The sequence below is a fragment of the Rhinolophus sinicus genome, chromosome 14 (genome assembly GCF_057876585.1).
Source record: "Rhinolophus sinicus isolate RSI-liver-muscle chromosome 14, RSI-T2T, whole genome shotgun sequence".
Lineage (NCBI taxonomy): Eukaryota > Metazoa > Chordata > Mammalia > Chiroptera > Rhinolophidae > Rhinolophus > Rhinolophus sinicus.
Window position 1 is genome coordinate 99499771 of NC_142514.1, and position 19378 is coordinate 99519148.

General features: G+C 39.4%; 2 protein-coding genes across 9 annotated transcripts in view; both read right to left on the reverse strand.

The window, feature by feature from the left end:
* ARHGEF12 (Rho guanine nucleotide exchange factor 12) overlaps positions 1-6702 on the reverse strand; it is a 166400-nt gene extending 159698 nt beyond the window's left edge. For 5 of the 7 annotated variants that reach the window (XM_019718206.3, XM_019718207.3, XM_019718209.3 and 2 more), the window contains exon 1: positions 6533-6690. In XM_019718206.3, coding sequence (XP_019573765.2) covers positions 6533-6564 — 32 coding nt within the window. In that variant the 5' untranslated portion in view covers positions 6565-6690. Of the gene's footprint in view, positions 1-6532 lie in introns of all 7 variants that reach the window. The other 2 variants (XM_074335326.1, XM_088791407.1) reach the window with 2 other exon arrangements.
* A 6280-nt stretch (positions 6703-12982) lies between these two features.
* TLCD5 (TLC domain containing 5) lies at positions 12983-18290 on the reverse strand. Of its 2 annotated transcripts, none has more exons than XM_019718212.3 (3): positions 17766-17974; positions 15500-15699; positions 12983-13827 (listed from the first exon to the last, which is right to left on the reverse strand). In XM_019718212.3, exons 1-3 carry the CDS (start codon positions 17837-17839, stop codon positions 13289-13291), a joined length of 813 nt encoding a protein of 270 aa, XP_019573771.2. In that variant the 5' UTR covers positions 17840-17974; the 3' UTR covers positions 12983-13288. The 2 variants fall into 2 exon arrangements, with proteins under 2 accessions (XP_019573771.2, XP_019573773.2); XM_019718214.3 differs by lacking the exon at positions 17766-17974 and adding an exon at positions 18066-18290 and having other exon boundaries at positions 13145-13827.
* Positions 18291-19378: the final 1088 nt, after the last annotated feature.

The window sequence follows — 19378 nt, forward strand, 5'->3', positions numbered from 1 at the left end:
CTACAAAATCCTCTTTGATGTCTTGTGTGTGAGCATAAAATCAGCATTTTAATATAAAATTTAACCAAAACTGAAGTCTCAGAGAAATACCTTTAAATGACAATAGGCTTTACAACATCAAAAGAAAAAGCAGTGTGACAAGTAGGTAATTGTAAGCATTAACTAAACCAGATTTTCTTATATATTTCCAGTTTCTTCATGAATTAGTACTCACAATCCCAAGACAGGAAATCTAATTTTTCACTGGCCATTAGATTTGCATATCTCTCAAACTGGGAAGTCACCCAGACCTGTCATGTGACTATGATCTTAAAAGCCAAAATATAGCATTTAAATCAGTAAAAGATTTTGTTTTGGTATTAATCTAAACTGTCAGATGCACTGGTGAATGTTAATTCAACAAGGTAAACTTAGTGTATTTCTCCTTTTATTAAGTCAGTAACATATGCTTATGCAATTTCGACAAGGCCTCTTAACTTCAGCATCATCATGTATGTAGTACCTCTACAGAAGCAAACAGCTGAAAATTATTTTAGGCACTTAGCTTCATGGGCTTTTCTTAGAAGCCATGTTAGAAGCTAACATAAGTTAGAAGCTGTTTTACATATTCCTTTCATCTACAGCTATCTTGGTACTCTAGATATTCTAAGTTGAAAAAAAGTAAAATGCCCTAAATTTGGCATGTCCCCCAAAATTCTAAACTTTAAAGAAGCAATCACTAGCAAAATACAAAACTACGAAGACATCTAATTAAATAATTTTAAATTAAGTTAGTATCAATTAAATAGATCTAAAATTCACGATTCCTATAATATTATATATTTTATAATTTAAATACGGACTTCTTCCTTCTGTATTTGTCTATTAGTAACAATCTTGTACATTCAGTAGCAAGAAAGTAAAATATTATTTCAATTTTAACAGTAGTGCACTTTACTGGAAAAATACTGCTAAGCATTGCAAGTCTATTTCTTTCCACTAATATGTCGGAATAACAAAAAAATAAGGTAAAACAAACGGAATAACAAAAAAATAAGGTAAAACAAACAAAACGGGGGAAAATGTCATATAACTTAAGGTAACACTGAAAAACCACGGCCAAAAAGAAAAAAAAGTAACAACCTCCAGATGTATCTCACCACACTGCAACAGATACTTACTCTAAAGCTAAAATTACATCTCTTCATTTACTTGTTAAAATCAGAGATGTTTCATCTTTCTTTGATTGATTTTCAACCAAGGATGGCCTCTGACACTTATTATTTCTGTTTGCTACGCTTTTGTCACATAATTGATAATACTTGTTACATTAGGGGCACTCATATTTGAAAGAATTACTTTGTAAAAGAAGACTTTTATAACATAACTGCTTAATTAGTCAATTTGGTAATTATGCTGTTTGTATAAATTTGATTGTGACATCTCCCACATCCTTTCTAAAAACTAAGATAAAAGGAAATTAAAATGATCTTGAGAATCCTTTTACTTGTAATTTTGGGCTATGCTTGGAGAAAACTGAAGACCCTGTGAATTACAATAAAACTAAACTTGGAATTTGTTGTTCTAGAATATGGATAAAGATAAAATACAGAGAATCAACATTTTGTACTAGAAGAGCATCTACAGGAAAAAAACATTTTGTATTAGGAGAGCAACCCAGGAAAAGCTAATAAAATATTAAAATGAAAAGAATGATTTTTTAGACAATGAATCAACAGAAAATGTACAACTTGGTTAATGAAAGAATAAGGGTTGGGGGAGGGGAAGGGTGGTGGACCATTTAGAGTCATAGACAGAAAATGGGGGGAGAGCATTATTTAGCCTTGTACAGCAAATATATCAAAGAAACAAGACAATTTAATATTTTGAGCTAAAGCTCAGGAAAACTTCCTGACTACAAGATCTACCACATTTTTGTTCAGTTTCCTGAGAAAATGATGAGTCTCTATCTACTCTAGAGATGCTTAAAATTAGAATGGATAAGGTACTAGAAAGCATCCTGTAAGAGCAAATATCCCACTCTGACCTGCTCAGATTGGAAAGTTACTTAAGGAAAGTAGGACAGAAAAAAACAATATAGAGAGAAAGACAACAATTTAAAGTGAAAAACTAGGAAACCTGAGAGCCAGAAAATCTAGGTTAAAATCTTGGGTCTGTTCTTTCCAGTTTTATAAACTTGACTTAAACTCTATGAGTTGCCTAAAGTGTAAATGATGATCTGCCCGATGCTGAGTCGAAAACACTGTAAATGCTAAAGAATTACACTACCATAGGATATCACCAGTATATACATGAGGGTATTTTACTTAAAAGGAGACAAAATATTTATAATTTTGAGGATTTTAAAATTTCAGTTTAAATGTCACCATTTTGAAGACTTAATTATCAAAAGGGAAATGAAACTTTAAAACATCATCAAAGCCAAGTTTTAACACCTGAGGCCACATTAAGTTAAACTCCCAGCTCCCTAAAATGTGGCATGGTCAATTTCTAGGAGATAAGAAATTATACAAGAAACGTTTCTAGTAACTTTGTCAGACAACCATAATGTAAAAGAGTGCCTCCAATTACCTCCTGAAAAACCATTAAAATATCCTGCTGTTTCTGTGAGGTATGTATCAGCTTGATAGGCAAGTCATACCCTTTTCTAAATGGCTTTTAGAAGAGGCAACCACATGTGTTTATGCAAGATTTTCCAACTGTTTTCCTTCAAATTACAAAGCTCCACAGAAAAATATGTATAATCCACCATTTATGGGTTCCATCAATGTGTGCCACAAATTTCATTTTTTAAACTGAAAATTCAAACTTAGTTTTAAAAAAATCCTACATGTGAATTCAATGTTCTATACTACATTTTAACAATTGGAAACCACCAAAGTTTTAAGCGGTATTGCCAGGTTAACATATTTTTACATTGATTCAAATAAAGCTTCTCTTTCATCCCATTGAATAAATATGAACGTCTTATAAATGTGCCACTTATCAAGAAGACCACACCTCTGTATTTTTCGACAAATTTACTTCAGACTATGCATTTTTCTTATGTAAAACTGAATAAATGAATGTACTTTTGCATACCTGTATGAATCAGGATTTCATACTGATCTAGAAGACAACTGTGATACTGATTTCCGATTTCAATTTTGTATTTATCAAATGACTGACTTTACAAGTAAATATTACAAATAATTTCACCTTGTAGATGATTTAAGCAAACTTGAAAATAGCACACATACAGGAGTTTTTCATTTTGTTTTTTAATCAAAAGCATTGTATGGCAATGTTGGCAGAAAAAGTATCATGAATGAAAATGCTAACTACTGGCTATACGCATAATAAGTCACACATTTCCACATTCACTTTTAAAGTTTACTTAAACAAGCTTAAAGCTGTGCTAAGAAAATACCAATACATCAAAAACCTTTGTTTATGTATAAATCAAAACAAGAAAATCTGTTAAGTTCTAGAAAAAAGTCCATTTCTTTCAAGGAAGACCCTTGCAACAAAATGCTACCTACACTGTCCCTGAAAATTCGTTGTTCTAGAATCTAGCCTGAAATCATTTACTGAGTCCAGTCATTCTCTTCTACTTCTCAGAAGTAATTCCAATTGCCATAGATTCCCCTAAGTTCTCAGGGACAAAAAAGACATCTTGGAAGATTGGAAACAATTAAGATATATTTTAGGACTGAATGTGGTGATCAATGCAAACTGAAAAGCATCAATCAGATATTTCTACCCATTTTTAAATGCTGATTCTAAAAGTTGAAAACTATACTCTCCAGGTCACAGAAGTTACAAAGCAAGAGACTGGAAGTTATTCATAAGTTGCTTAGATTTTTTTTTTTTAAGCTGTTCAGACGTACTACATAAAAACAATAGCTACTATGAACATAGTTTGGGTTTTAAATTGATGGCTATGTCTTTTAAAAAGGGGGTGGGAGGTTTGGGGAGTAGAAGATGAAGAGGAAGAAAAGAGAGTAAATGTGTTAATTTAACTGCAAAATAATAACAGGATGTAACAGAGTTCTGAGTATCCAAAGTGACCAATCAGAGCCTAAACATAGCTGAATTCCATCCCAGTCCCAGAAGTCCCTAACACAAAAATGAAACTTTCTTATCTTGTTCAGCCATGTGTCCGGCCACAAGCCACAAACTGCAAAACAACAACGCCCAAAACGATCCAGTTTGATTTCAGCTAAGGAGAGACAGACTCTGTAGTCAGAAGCACCACAATGAAAGAACTAATTAATACAGCTAGCCTGGTGGATATGCACACTCTACAAAACAAAGCCAGACCACATACAGTACTTCAAACTTGAAAGGATCTTTAAAAAGCTACACTGACACTGTAAATTTGCCAACAGCTCTAGAATCAGCAAGATATACCTACAGTACATTGGAGTTAGTGAGAAAAGAGGACGAGGTAGGCAGAGCTGAGAAGCTAGGAACTACTCAAGTTTGTTAAGGCACGCTGACACAGCAGTAATACTAAAACAGTATTTCACCCCAACATACTTGTATACTTAAATCAGGGACAACTCTCCTGTTTAAAAAAAGGTAACGGCCACATAAGAACAATTCTTATTTTTAAAAAAAAATAAAAACTGTTAGTAAATTTCTAAGAAACAGGTATCCATAATGTCTCAGCAGTGCCTGTTAAAGGTTGTTTTTTCTTTTAAAAAATATATAAAATCAGGCAGCACCTGAACCAATTCTAGGATATTAATACCCAAACCAATTTGCAGATTCATCTTAGATTCCTAATCTTTTAATCCTTGGAACCAAGCACAGTGCCTGGCAAAGAACAGGCATTCATTAAGTGCATGCTTATTGTATGTTTATATCTCACCCAAGTTATAAAGAGGACACAAATCCCAAGATTTTATTTCCAAGATAATGGAAAGAGGAAGAAAATCTTTGAGATGCAATGAGGAAGAAAGGTCATTACTTGGGGGCTTGTAGGTGATTTTCGTGCACAATGAGTTGGTGCACGAAACCAAACAAACCTAAGTTCTGTTTCTACAAAATTGAACACCCCTATTACCAAAATGAAAACTACCAACATTACATCAGTTCCTAATAAGACATATTGTTTACAGGCTCAACAGAGTGGAAGAGAACTGAATGAACACGGATAACAATTACCCACACACCCGTGAAAGTGATTTCTCAGAAGCAAAACACCCTGAAAGGAAAAGGAATGAAGACAACTAGAAAAAAATCAAGATAAGCATTGTTACTACTCATGTTAAGCGTAAAAAAAGTTGAAAATTATTTCACTGAAAACCAACACATATTTTTTAAAATATTCAAATAAATATAAATAGTTTAAATATTTAATGGTATCTTTTAAGTAAACATTCACATTAGGTGACACTGGAGAGCATCAACAGGAAGAGGAAGTTCTGTTTCTGGAGTTGCTGTTATGGTATGATAATGGAATTTGACCCTTTTAAAGTCAACAAATGAGTCTTACAATTAGGTGAAACTTATTAGAAAATTCAATTATTTTCTGCAGAAGCACTATTGTTGCACTTTTCATCAAAACGCTTTCTTTGCCCCCCAATTCAGTTATTTGATTTTTTTTAAATGATAATAGTTTAAAGGATGACTAAAAAGCAAAAACAAACAAAAAAACAAGCAGAAATCTGGGACAAGGACACAATGTCATAACTAAATTGAGAAAAAAATGTAGTAAAAGAATTAATATGTTTTTATCACTTAATCTAAAAATTCAGAAGAATAATTTTTAAGAACAAGAGAATTCCTCTTAAATCACAAAGAGCCTAGCTCAATTCACTAACCACCACTAGGCAAAATAGGTAAGTACTACAAAGGACTTACAGAATTCAACAAATCCACCTGCCATGCTTGTACTATTATATGTATGATTCGCTTCGGGTTTGCATCCCTTAAATATGTTTCTGCACGATGAAATACTGAAAATGCAATAATTAAAATCAAGTCCCATGATTTCTCCCCCTTTCTTTAAGCTTCTTCATATTGCGCCTGGCAAGAGCCCGTGATTTACTGGTAACTTCAACATTCTGGAAAATTATTAAATAATAAACACTATGCACGTCAATACTTAAAAGAGATCAAGTTCATATATCATCATACAGCAGCCTCAGAGTGAAGTTCACAAACAGAAATCCCTAGAGAACTACAGGAGTAAAGCTAAACTGATGATGCACCAATACCCAGCCAAAGTCGGGCACCGACCTTCACCCAAAATGACCTACCTCTGGTTCCAAGACAAGTAGAGTCCTAACCCATACTACAGACAGAAAACCACATCACGGTTTTACCTACCTCTTTTCTGAGAACCTGAAGTGAAGTTTCTCTCCAGAAAAACACTACATTTTCAAATTCAATAAAGCAAGTAAATTGGCAGCAATCCCAAACTAATTGTAAAGCTCCTAAACAACGCTCTCTCTCTCTCCTTTGCCTGTCAACTGCACTTAGTCAAAGGCAATCACTGACTCTTGCTAGGTTGGGCCAAATCCAAGGGGAGCTTCATACAAACCTGTCGGTGATAGTTGACTGTGTGCCACTCATTGGGGCCCTTGGCGAGAAATCTTCTTTTATCCAACTTGCATTTTACAGTAATACCTACACCCCACCCCCACTGCTGTGGTATCAGGCCCGACTCCGTAAGGGACAAAAAAGTCCAACTCAAAACTCCATTCAGTCATCTAGCACGTCCGACTGGAAAAGGTCAAGAAAGGGGGATGTGGCTTGGAGCAAAACAAGTTATCTCCCAAAACAAACCTAGAAAGCCTGCCAGAAGGCAAGTTTCTAGAGCTAGAGACCAATCCTAGAGAAAACACAGGGAGAAAACTTCGTCACGGAGGGAAGTCGGCGAGCCGTAGGGAAGGTGGCCCGGGAATCCCTCCAGGGGTAAGGCGGGATCAGCTCGGGACTGGCTGTCGGATCCTCCTACGAAGTGTCCGGGGCCTGCAAGTCCCCGCCGCCGCAGAGCCGGGCCCTCTCGTCTATCTGGGGCCGCCGGCCGCCTGTGGCCGCAGCCTCTGCCGCGTCTCGGGCCGTTCCGCGCCAGGCACTCGCGGCTCCATGTCCCCGGGCCCGGAGACCCCTCTCGTCTTCCTCGCCGCCCCCACCAGGTTCTGGGAGCTAGGCCGAGCAGGAGTGCGGAGGATTGAGAGTCCCGCAGCCAGAAGTGACAGGAACCTGGCCTCTCAATGCCGCGGGCTGTTCCCCATCCCTCGGAGGCCCGGACTCTTCCGCTGTCTGCAGAGGCGGCGGTTCTTCCCCGTCGAGCCGGTAGGGGGCGATTCCCGCGAGAGACGGGAGGTTCCCGTCCAGTCCGGCCTGGAAGCACCAGCCGCGGGCGGTGCCGGCAGCGGTGACTCGCGGAGCCGGTCCAGCTCACCAGATCCCAGGGCGCTCCCGGGAGCCCGCGCGTTGGGCGGTGGAGGCCTCCGGCAGCGGTGGGGGCGGGGGGAAAGGGTGGGTAATCGAAGAGGCGGTTGCCGGCGCGTGCAAAGGTTCCGGTTCCGGTTCTGTCTTCTCACCCGCGTCCAGTAAGAGCGAGTTCATCCCCTCCCCCGCCTACTTTTTTTGGCCTCCTCCGCTCTGACTTTGGGGATCCGCCTCGCCTCGCCCGGGATCCCTCCGCCGCTCCGGGCCTCCGCGTCTTGGTTGCACTGCGGCTCCCGCTGGCGCGGACGCCTCCGCCGGAGTCTTGTTTGGGGGAGCGAAAAAGTTCTCGGGGTGCGGAGGGAGGTGGGAATCGTCCGGCCCACGAGCCCCTCCCACCAGCCCACCGTCGACCCCAGGCCCCTGGTAATGCTGGAGACCTGTACTTTGGAGTCTAGCTTTATTTTAACCGGAGATCGTCAAAGAGCACTCTCCCAAGTACTGAGAATTGCAGGATGAGAGGCTCTTTGGAAATTACCCGCCCTCTTGTCCTAAAAACTTTTATTCCTTAAGGGAATGTACTTGTTCTCCTTACTTTCCTCGTTACTGTAACACGTACAGAGTGCATTTAACCCTTGGAAGCGACTTGAAGTCGAAGTGCCCGAAGGAAACCCCAGTAAAGAGGTTTTGGCCTTTGCCGGCTCACCTGGGGCACCAGCTGCCCTCATTTCCTGACGAGGGCCTGGGCGCCCACGTCCTTCCCCAGGAGGGTTGGAGGAGTGAGTGATGTGTGAAGGGCTGAGGAGAAAGAAGGTTGGGAATTGGAGTAAGGATTTCCTGGTAAAAATACTGCTTCTGCTTCGGCAAAATGAAATGCATTATTTGCCAAATTGGGAAAGCATGGTGCTTTCCACAGCGACTTAACCTTGCTGTGGAAAGAAATGGGAGTAGAAAAGAAAGTATATTTATCAAGTAGATAGTGATACGGTTCTTTGAAGAGTTCCCCAAATTATTCCTTTTATTTTTCCCCTAGTGGGTAGAGTTAGATATCCATCTAGTTTTTTGATTGCATAATTAGGTATTGTAGTGATTTAAATACCACATACAACATATTCCTTAATTCCACCTGCTAACATCTGAAATGACTATCCTTTTATCCAAATGCTTTCAGACTTTTGCTATTAAACCTGTACTGATGGGCACAGGACCTCAACCTTTTTGTGGAAATCAATGGCCATGTAAATCTAGTAAACAGTGGGTGTGGAGAGGGGAAACAATTACTTCTTAACAATGCTGTTTCTAAAAAGTCAATCCCCAACAGGTCATGAAATGATCATTATCCCTGAATAGATGTATGAGCTAAGACTGACGTTAGACGGGTAAAAAAAGGAAAAGATAAACAGAGGCCAAAGAAAACTCTTTATCGCTTGATTTTTTTTTATTTTTTTTTAAGTTCAGGGCACAGACAGCTAATTTTGTAATGTTTATTTTGGGAAAGAATAGAAGCAGATTAGGAGGGTTCTAAGCCACTTTCCTGATGATCAGACCAGGACACATTGCCACCTGCTGGTGTACCCTGGCATGACAATTCTATCCTGAAAACTAAATTGCGAATTTTCTACATACAAGGTATGACAATTAAGTGCGCGAACTCATCCTAGACAAAGTGCTACATACTTCATTGCTGAATATCACTACAGTCATCTTCGAAGTACTCCCCTTAGGAAGTTATGCACCCATGCCAGTGCCTAGTCCACCTTTCAAAGCAATTTTGGAATTCTTTTTCTGGAATGGCCATCAGAACTGTCGTCGTATTACCCTTGATGTCCTGAATGTCATCAAAATGTCTTCCTTTCAATATTTCCTTTATCTCTGGGTAAAGAAAGAAGTCACTGGAGCCAGATCAGGTAAGTAGGGAGGGTGTTCCAATACAGTTATTTGTTTACTGGCTAAAAACTCCCTCACAGATATTGCCGTGTGAGTTGGTGCATTGTCGTGATGCAGAAGCTATGATTTGTTGGTGAAAAGTTCAGGTCGTCTAACTTTTTCATTCGGCCTTTTCAGCACTTCCAAATAGTAAACTTGGTTAACTATCCAGTTGGTACAAATTCATAATGAATAATCCCTCTGATACCAAAAGAGGTTAGCAACATCGTTGCAACAAGTTTGGGAACTTAACTGTCAGACCTCATATAACCAGAAAGAGTTCCATCCATCTATACACAATGACCAAAATGCAAAAGTTATACTCAAATTTATATCTTTCTTAAACGTCCTAAATATCATTTTTGCTCTATCCTAATTTTACAGTGTACGTATCAAGTTAATTGGACCTAATGACTCATCAACTGTGCATTTTAAAAATGAGTTCCTCTCTTCCCTTCAAGAATGCTTCCCTACTTGAGCTTCAGGAATAAAACAAACTGGGAAATTTCCTGATTCACCTTTTCTTCCTTGCATACAAAACCTCTTGGCAGACTGTTTTCAAGATCTTTCCAAAGTTAAACAGATCCAAAGTTCTAGCTTTGAGCAAAGAAGGCATTTGTTGTGGGAAAGTTTCAGAAGATGGTAAGCAAAGGACTTAATTAAGCCAGTCGTTATTCATTCCTGAACTGTTTTTTAATGATGAAAATCTCTATTCAACCACAAAGCTCTAATGGTAAAAATGTCCCTGAAAGCTTATTTACAGGTGTTGGTAGCTCTAGATTATTCTAAAGCCTCCATCTGTATGCCTTCAGAAGGGTCACAACACACACCTCAGGGTCATTAGTCCTTTACCTAGAAAAATGACAGTGGTGACCTAATCCACTGTACATGCTCTTTGAGGTTTTCCAATGGCGGCTTATTCTAAACCACATTCACATTCCTTTATCCATTCTTTCAACATGCTTACTGAGCACCTAATAGGTGTCTAACATTGTTCTAGGCATTGGATGTACAGTTCTGAAGAAAGCCGAAAGTCCTATAGAGCCTACTCAACATCATTTTCAAGGCAACTTCCCAAACAGGGCAAAATAAGAAAGAAATTAAGTTGTTTCTCTCTCTTTGGCACACTTTTTATTGTATGTAGATTGCCTCTCCCAAAAGCAAAGAATATTAGGAATGGTTGATTATAAGGAACAAGTAAGAGGTATTTCACTGATAAATATAAACACAGGGTAAGATTTCTACAGGCCAAAAGACTGGGGTTTTTGTTTTTTTTAACCTCTTAGCAAAAATACAACAAAGATATAAAGGCAGACTCTGAGTTAATAAAAAGTTATTTATTTTTATAAAATTTAGTACAAATCCTATTGAAATATAAATCCTCTTGAGCAGTGTTCATTATTACATAGTAACCCAAATGCAAATGAGTACTTCATTTTGTCTGAACATACCACGATGTTAATTAGCCCTTCATTTACTTGTTATGTAAAATCTCAGTGTCTTAACTGCTAAGTCATCTTCATTTCACATTTTTCTCCCAGAGAGGTTCCTTCATAGTTATTAGCTACAATATCAAGAAATGCTGAAATGAGGGATTCTCTTGTCCTTATCATTCTTTAGGTTTCTAAAAACTCAAAAGACCCTCATACAGTCCCACGAGAGCACCCCCAAAGAGCAATATTTGCAATTCCTTCACTTCTGAAGAGTAAGGAGAAAAGAATTGGTACCAAACTAAGCCTATTCATTTGCCTAGTATGGAACAGGTTGCACTGTGCCAAAATTCAAGAGCCAGCTTTTTCTTGTTAAGCTCATGCGCCAAGCCACACTTTTTAACTAGGCTTTTGCTAAAATCAGCATTTTCTACTTGGACCACAATTTTGTTGAAACTAGCTAGCATTTTAGGGATACTGATCATAGAAAAAAAGAGATGGACATATTACTGTGAGATTATTTCCATGTTCACCAAAACTCTTTAACCATATTGAGTCATTTTAAAAGACCCACTGTTAACATGCCTTTAAACTTACTTTGCTGGGAGCAATGACAACTTTATGTGGTTCCAACCACACTGCCATGCCTGGCCAATGACACCCATTTTCAAGACCACTCATAAGGTTAGTATTACCAGTGACCATAGAATGGACTGACATTTCCTACTGACCTTCAGCTTTAACTTTAATAGCCCCATACACTTGCTGGCCCATAACCACTGATCTAAATAACATAATCAAATAAATAATATATAAGTAAATAATACTTCATTTTTTCATAAAAGCCCTACATTAAAGACCTCCATTATTAAAATAATGTCTCTGTGAAATATACAATGGTATTTCATTCATTCACAACAGGATTTAATCCAGGCAAAGAGTAAACAAGTGAACTGCCCTATGATCTGGCAAGTGAGTAGCAAAATTCTTTAAAAGAACCCAGGAATTCTTGATTCCAAACCTCTTATTCTAAACTTACATTCCTGCTTTTCTCCTAGATGAGATTTGAGAGTATCACACTAAGAATTTTTCTTTCCTTCCAAGAATGGCCTTGTATTTTGTCCACAGATAGTGGCACTTTTTTTTCAGAGAAAACAAATAGTAAGAAGACTAAAAGGGTATGTATCCAAAAGGGGGGTGGGGGGGAGAAAAAAGCCTCATCACCCTGAGGCCAGTACACACTTTTAGTCTTTGGTTCCAGTTTGCAGTATGTATAGCAGACCTGAAACCTGAACTGCCATTTCAAGCACAGTGGAAGCCACATGATAAATCCCTATGGAATTTAGTCACAGCCTCTCATGCCTAGGAGATTAATGCACAAACCCTGACAACAGGCATGGTTTCCCTGGTAGAGCAAAACCCACATAAGACTCGGTAAACCTGTGCGCACCTCATTCATCTCTCATCCAAGACCCAGGTCTATGGTTTTTGTGCAGAAAAGAGTTAACAGGCCTGAACTGATGTCCTTGGAAAGGTTGACCCTTGTCTGGCATCTGGGAACACAGATTTTGGGAGGGCCCCAACCATTAACTGATAAGACTGGCTTACTTGCCTAAACTGTACAAATAATATGGTTTATGCTGAACACCTATTTTCCTTCTGGAAATCAGGAATTTTGCTACATGCCTGGCAAAGGCTGCCTATATGACCAGACCCCAATGAAAACCTTGGGCACTGAGTCTCTAAATAGCTTCCCTGGTAGACGTTTCACACATATTGTCACAAATCATTGCTACAGGAATTAAGTACAGCCTGTATGATCCCAATGGGTTTCCCCTGGATTCTGCCCTACGCACCTTTTCCTTTTGCTGATCTTTCCACTGTAAAAGAGAAAAAAAAAAACAACCTATGAGTACAACTACATGCTGAGTCCTGGGAGTCCTCTTGGCGAAGTACCAAACCTAAGGGTGGTCTTGGACACCCCAGTACAGTTTGTATAGGGAGGCTCAGTTTCACCCCCATCCTTCTTTCATCCTTCCACCTCCCCTTGTTTAAGCAGATCTAGTTCCTTGATCCAATGCTCAAAATGCCAAAGCCATGTATCTTCCTAAAAGTTCCTCATTTTATAGTAAATGGGGTGAATTTATTTAAATTGCTACATAGAAAGCAGAACAGTGTTTGTTGAAAGAGTCACTTTTCAAAGGAGTAAGGAGGAAATAGCATTAATTTTTTCAGAGTTCTTTTCTAAGCTGACTGAACATCAAGCCTCCCATGGGACAAAAGGACCCAGATCACCACAAACTAAAGGAATGCAGTTCTGGCTTACTCAACAACTACCACTGATTAGTCTCCCTTTCTACAACTATGTACCACTGTAGAAGTTAGTGTTATAATACTGGTATGTGCTCCACTTGAAAACTGTTTGATAAATTTAGCCCTTTTTGAAACCGAAGTTTGTTATATAAGCATGATTCCATAACAGCCATATTTCTAACCTGGTTCCCATGGATGATTTAACTCAATCCATTAGCCGCAGTAAAACTTGGCTAGTGCGTTTTGAGATGTCCATTATGTTTTAGTTGCTGCTCTTCACTCCGCCTGCTTCTCCATGCCTGGTACTTTTTGATGCTTTTCCTCCATGCAAAGTGCCAGATGTTAAACATGAAACACCAAGACACAGCATACATGGCTATCCCCCCAGCCTTCATAAACCACTTGGGCTTGGGTGAGACCATTTCACAGAAAAGGAGGTGAGCTCCTAAGCCTATCCTCACTCCAGTGAACAGAGCCACAAAGAGGAAGTCCACCACATCTCCAGTGAAACTGTGGTAGTGCCCTGTTTCACGAAGAAACCAGCGCATCTGTAGCAAGGGATTAGTAATCTCACTTCCAAAGAGGACTGCATTGACCTCTGTGCCTGACTCTCCAAGCATCAGGGCTACGATGATGCCCAAGATACTCAGCGTGTGGTGAGCCAGCATCAGGGCCCCCTCAGACTGGAAGTAGATACACCAACCCAAGTCGAAGATGAAGTAGCCCAAGGTGAGACACAGAATGTGCACTTGGAGAGGTGTATTGGGTGAGCCTGAAATAAATCAAAATAAGCAAATTGAGTGACTGGGGATTATGCTGCCTTACACAGGCATCTTACATTGTTGTCTCGCAAACCTTTTAAAATCATTGAAAGCAAAAACAATGGCAGGCACATGCTTTTTAATGACAACCAAAGAAAGACTAAAATCTAAAACCTTGGTCTTCATCAAACTAACGTTATAGACCCCAGGAAATGTTGTTCTGATGAATCAGATCTCAATAAGTGATGTGAGCACCAGCAATGATCTCAGTATTCGTTCTATGCAGCAACATAAAATTGAGTTATGTTGTTCTTTCAATTAAAATCCTACAGTTTCTTTCTTTCCTTTTATATTTTTTTAAGCAGCTAAAGTTTTGTTTCCAGAACTTTCAGTTATCTTGTCCTGAATATCAGATTAATTTTGTAGTTTACTGGGTTAGATTATTGGACACTGGTGACCCTAACCCATCTTGAAAGTGGACTTTGGAAAGAACCCCAGAAATTAATGTGTTCTCATGTCCAAGAACATAGGGTGCAAGAATCTGGCATGTCCAATTCCATTAAGAACCTTCACATAAAACACAAAGCTTAACAGTTGCTTTCATATCAATTTGACAATTTGGGGGAAAACTCAAAAGTTCAGTATCTTAAGGAATTTTTTTTTTAAAGAATCTAAGCTATTTTTTTTAAATCTTATTCTAGGGGACTTATAGACTGCATTGTGTCACCCCAAAATTCATATGTTGAAACCCTAACCCCCAGTACCTCAGAATATGACAGTATTTGGAGATAAGGCTTTCAAAGAGGTAACTAAGTTAAAATAGGGTTGTTATGGTGGGCCCTAATCCAATGTAATTGGTGTCCTTATAAATCAAGGAGATGAGGACACAAACACACACAAAGGGAAGACCATGTGAGGACACAGCAAGAAGGCAGCCATCTGCAAGCAAAGGAGCAAAGCCTCAGAAGAAACCAAACCAGCCAACACCTTGATCTTGGACTTCTAGCCTCCAGAATTGTGAAAAAATAGATTTCTGTTGCTTAAGCTATCCAATCTGTAGTATTTTGTTACAGCAGCCCCAGCAAACTATACAAGGGGATATAATTTTTGTATTTTAAGAAAGTAACACTTGAATATCTAGCAGCTTAAAAATGAATATAGCTGCCCCAAATACTGAGGCACTGGTTAAATAAACGATGGAATGCATACAACACAATATTCTATAATAATTAAAAAGAAAAAGGAAGATATATAGATATAGATATATAGCTATAGATATAGATATACACACACAGATACATAAACTTGGGAAGACGATGTCCTCTGAATATACAATCAAGTAAAAATTGCAGGTTACCACAAACTATGTATAATACAGTCTGTTTGGAGTGGTGGGTGGAAGATGTTGATATTGGCTTTATGTTTTTTTTGTACATTTTGACGGACTACATTATAAAAAACATTTAAAATTTGTTTTAAAAGTACAGTTATGAAAAGTAGAAACAAATGACATATAAAATATCAGAATCAACAATGAAGAATGAAAACTCCCAATACAAATTATAATGGTAATTATTTTTCAGTATTCTTTGATATTGTACAAATTCTGTGGAAAAAGTTCCATCCTTCTAAGACTACCCCCATATTGTAAATCCCTTAGGGAAAATCCTGTCTCCCACCTACCTGGGTATGTAAAAGGCCAAGGGCCATCAATGAAGCCAATATAAGCTGAGAGGCCTATAGAGAGGGCTCCATGGGTGAATGTAACCAGCCGGCAGCTCCACTCATAGCTTCGGTGCTTATTCAGGTGGCAGAAAGAAATGTAGAGCGAGAGCCAGACCCCCAGGCTGCACAGCACCTGCAGACACAGAGCTAATGCCATCCTATGATGAAAAGACCGAAACCGTAAAACAAATGACGCACCTAAGAAAAGAGCATTGGGTCCATTTATGTATAATCTTCATTTCTACTATTGAATAGTACAAAAATATTGCCTTCACTGAAGCCCTCCTTGGCTATCTACATAGCCAAGAATCTTCTATTTAAGTGTGGCTGTATTTCTGACTCCATGTTCCTTAAAGATAACGTGTTAGAAACTGGTAAAAGCTAAACTGAAAACCAGGAACTGCATTCAGAGTTAGTAGACTGTCTAGTATAACACATTGCTATAAGTAAATGGCATTAATAATATCCCAGTGATGACAGACAATGATATGTGGTGATATAATAATACATGTATTAGATACTGCGCTCACATTTACAAAATCCCAATAAGAAGCTCTCATGAAAAAGCACCACCACCACATGTGGTCTTTCCTAGAGATCATATGACACATGGCAGTTTAATGTGGTTTTAAGTTAATAGTAAACTCAACTGAAGTTTGTATTTGGGTCACGGCTTTATCAGTCAAAATCGAAACTTGAGGTAAACCTAAATACAGAATCTAACAGAGTACAGGTATTTTAGAAGGGATAATAAATTCTAGTTCTATTCAGTTCTGAAATGCAACCCAAAGACTGACAAGGGAGGAAGCATGATTTTGAGGTTATAATTGAAAAGTTTTTATTGAGATATAAAAATATCTTTAAGGTAACTATTTAATTAAAAATTAAACAAAGTCAGAAAACTATACTTTGAAATTTTTACTGGTGACAAAGATATCAGGACTATAACTTAGGCAATTTAGACATACAGGACTAAAATCTAAAATAACCATGATGTTGTTATTAATATTCACTAGCTCCTCTGTTGAAAGTACAAGGAAAAAAGTGAAAAACATTTCAGATATCTGTCTCATCGCAGCAGGAATTTTCTGCATGGCTACAAGTATTGCTTAATCCTACTCTAACAAGTGAAATAGTATCTGTGGACCAACACACAAGTCACTCCCAAGAATGCTATCCAGGGAGGGCTTTATGAAGGTCAAGTTCTGTACAGCTTTCATGTGAAATCAGATTTCTATTCAAGAAAACAGTAGGTATCAATCATAGATCTTGGTTCCAATTCTGTCTCTGCCCCTAACTAGCCAATAAGAGTATGGGCAAATCACTTTAACCTCTTGAGCCTCAGTTTTTAAGAAAAAGAAAAAAAAGACAGAGAAAAGAAAAATGAGGACTGAAATACCATATGATTTCACTTATATGTGAAACCTAAAGAACAAAATAAATGAACAAACAAAACAGAAATAGACTCATAGATAACAGAGAATAAACTGATAGTTGCCAGATTGGGGTTGGGGGGTGGGGATGGGTGAAAAAGTTGAAGGGATTAAGTACAAGTTGGAGGTCACAAAATAGAGGGATGTAAGTACAGTACCGCATAGCATAAATAATCAATAACATTGTAATAACTATGTATGATGCCAGGTGGGTACTAGACTTATGGGAGGGGGATCACTTTGAAAATTATACTAACGTCAAACTACTATGCTGTACACCTGAAACTAATATAAAATAATACTGTATGTCAACTATAATTGAAAATTTTAAAAATTAACATAAGAAAAATTCTATAATCTGGTCAAGTTCTGAGATCAATTTTGTAAAACATCTAGGCCAATTTTCAGAGTAAAGGCCAGAAATACAAAGTACACAGAGTAAAAAGAACCATCCTCTATTATTTCCTTTTAAAGCCTAGGGTCACCCGCCAGTAATGCTGATCAGCTCATTTGGATATGCCGATTAGTATTTTTAGAGTCCTCTTCCCTGAATTCTAATTCCCTGGAAACAGTAGCCCATTTACAAAACCTTAAATAAAAGAACAGACATTTGTAAATGGCAGACACAACTCTGTGACCTTGGGAAAGTCACTCCATCTCTGGGTTTTGGCTTTTTACTTTTGGGTGAAAGAATGGAGGGTATTTACATGGCCGTTCCAGCACAGAATTTTACGGCTCCTGCTGTTCATTCCAGGCCCAGATTCGGGTAAAGGAGCTTTGGGCGGGCTCACCTGGCTCCTGGCCTGGGAGCAGGCGTGTCTGGGGCTAGCAGCGACCTGGGCGCCTCGCAGTCACCGCCACGCATCTCCCTGAGACCGGCCTACGGACTGCCGGCCACGCCCGGCATCCCCCGGCGCCCGAGCCCGGCGCGGAAAGGCCTCGGGTTCCCAAAGGCAGGAGAAGGCTCCTCCCATCAGTGGCCAGGCCCTCTGCCGGCGTCTTTCCCCACTAGCGTCCCGGGCGGGCTGTGCCACCCGCGTCCAGAGCCCAGCCTGGCCGCGGTAGCTGGGTGGTTCGCGCCGCGCTGTTACCTGGCAGAGCAAACACGGGAACTTTGGGCGCCTGGGACCCGGAGCTCAGGGCCTGGATCCAGGGAGCAGGAAGCAGCGGGAGCAGGGGAAGAGGATGAAGTTCTGACGGCAGGAGTCGGGGGTCGGGGGGCACCTGGTGGCTGGGAGGACGGAGCGCAGAGCCTGAGCTGGACGAGGGACGTTCTGAAAGCGGGTGAAGGGTCTTCCTTCGCTCGAGGCAGAGCTAGTGGGGATGTGGTAGTAAGGGGCGGGGGTGGGGCGGTGGGGATGGTGCAGTGATGGTGATCTAGTGGTGACATGAGACCTGCAGGCTGTTGCTCTTGCTTGTTCGTTTCAATAATTATCCATTCCCCTACCTCTCCCACGATGGGAAAGCCCATCCAATACCAGTACTTGAGCACCTACTAAGTGCTTGCACCCTTCACTAGGCACTCTGGAGATGCAAGACCTAGTCCCTGCCCTCGTGCTTGAGTCTAAGTTGTACAACAAGCACACAAACTGATTTCCAGAAAAGTGCTCAGGCCTGGAAATTAGAAGTTATTTCTTCTCCTTTCAGCCCTGTCACCAACTTGGTAGTAGAGTATAATAACACTTAAGAGTAAACCTGGTTTGATTACTGAGTATGTGTATTTATTTGGTCAAATTACCTAACTTTTCTGTGACTCAATTTTCACATCCATAGAACAGGGATAGTAATAATAGCTATCTCATAAGGTTTTTGTGAGAATTTCAGACATTTAACATGTGTAAAGTGTTCGTAATAATGGCTGGCACATGGAAGTCACTATATAAATATTAATTATTGTTGTGGTTATGTCACTTTGGGTAAATGCTTTCTCCTCTGTGGATCTATTTTAAGACCAAGGAAAGTAAATTTGAAGAGATGACTAAACATACTATAGAGACTCAAATATGGGAAAGAAGGCATCTGGTTTGATCGACACAAGCAATGATGGGGTGCTGAAAGGCTCCCCATCATAAAAGCAGAAGACCTCGAGCAGAGGTGTGAACATTTAGGCTAGGTCCAGAGGACAGTAAATTGTGTGATTTTGGTCATCTGTCTTGCCAACCCTTCAAGAGTAAGGATTACACTGTTTTCATCTTTGTTTCCTGAGTACTTGGTATTAGCAGGTGCAATAAATGTTTGCTGGTTGAATTCATAGGAAATAAAGCTGGAAAAGTATATTGAAAGCATATTGTGGCTCCTAAATCTTATTGTGTATACCACTTGGGAAGTGTATTTAAAATACCTTGTGCAGACTGCACCTTGAAGATTATGATTTAGTAGGCCTGGTGTGGGGCCCAGGAATCTT

What these genes read in the sequence shown, in the direction of transcription:
- TLCD5 (XM_019718212.3), bottom strand. Translation starts at nt 17,839, where the DNA reads ATGCGTGGCGGTGACTGCGAGGCGCCCAGGTCGCTGCTAGCCCCAGAC. An exon ending in GCTCCCAGGCCAGGAGCCAG is followed by an intron (nt 15,700 to 17,765) that starts GTGAGCCCGCCC and finishes TTTTCATCATAG; the next exon opens with GATGGCATTAGCTCTGTGTC. An exon ending in TTGGCCTTTTACATACCCAG is followed by an intron (nt 13,828 to 15,499) that starts GTAGGTGGGAGA and finishes GATTTATTTCAG; the next exon opens with GCTCACCCAATACACCTCTC.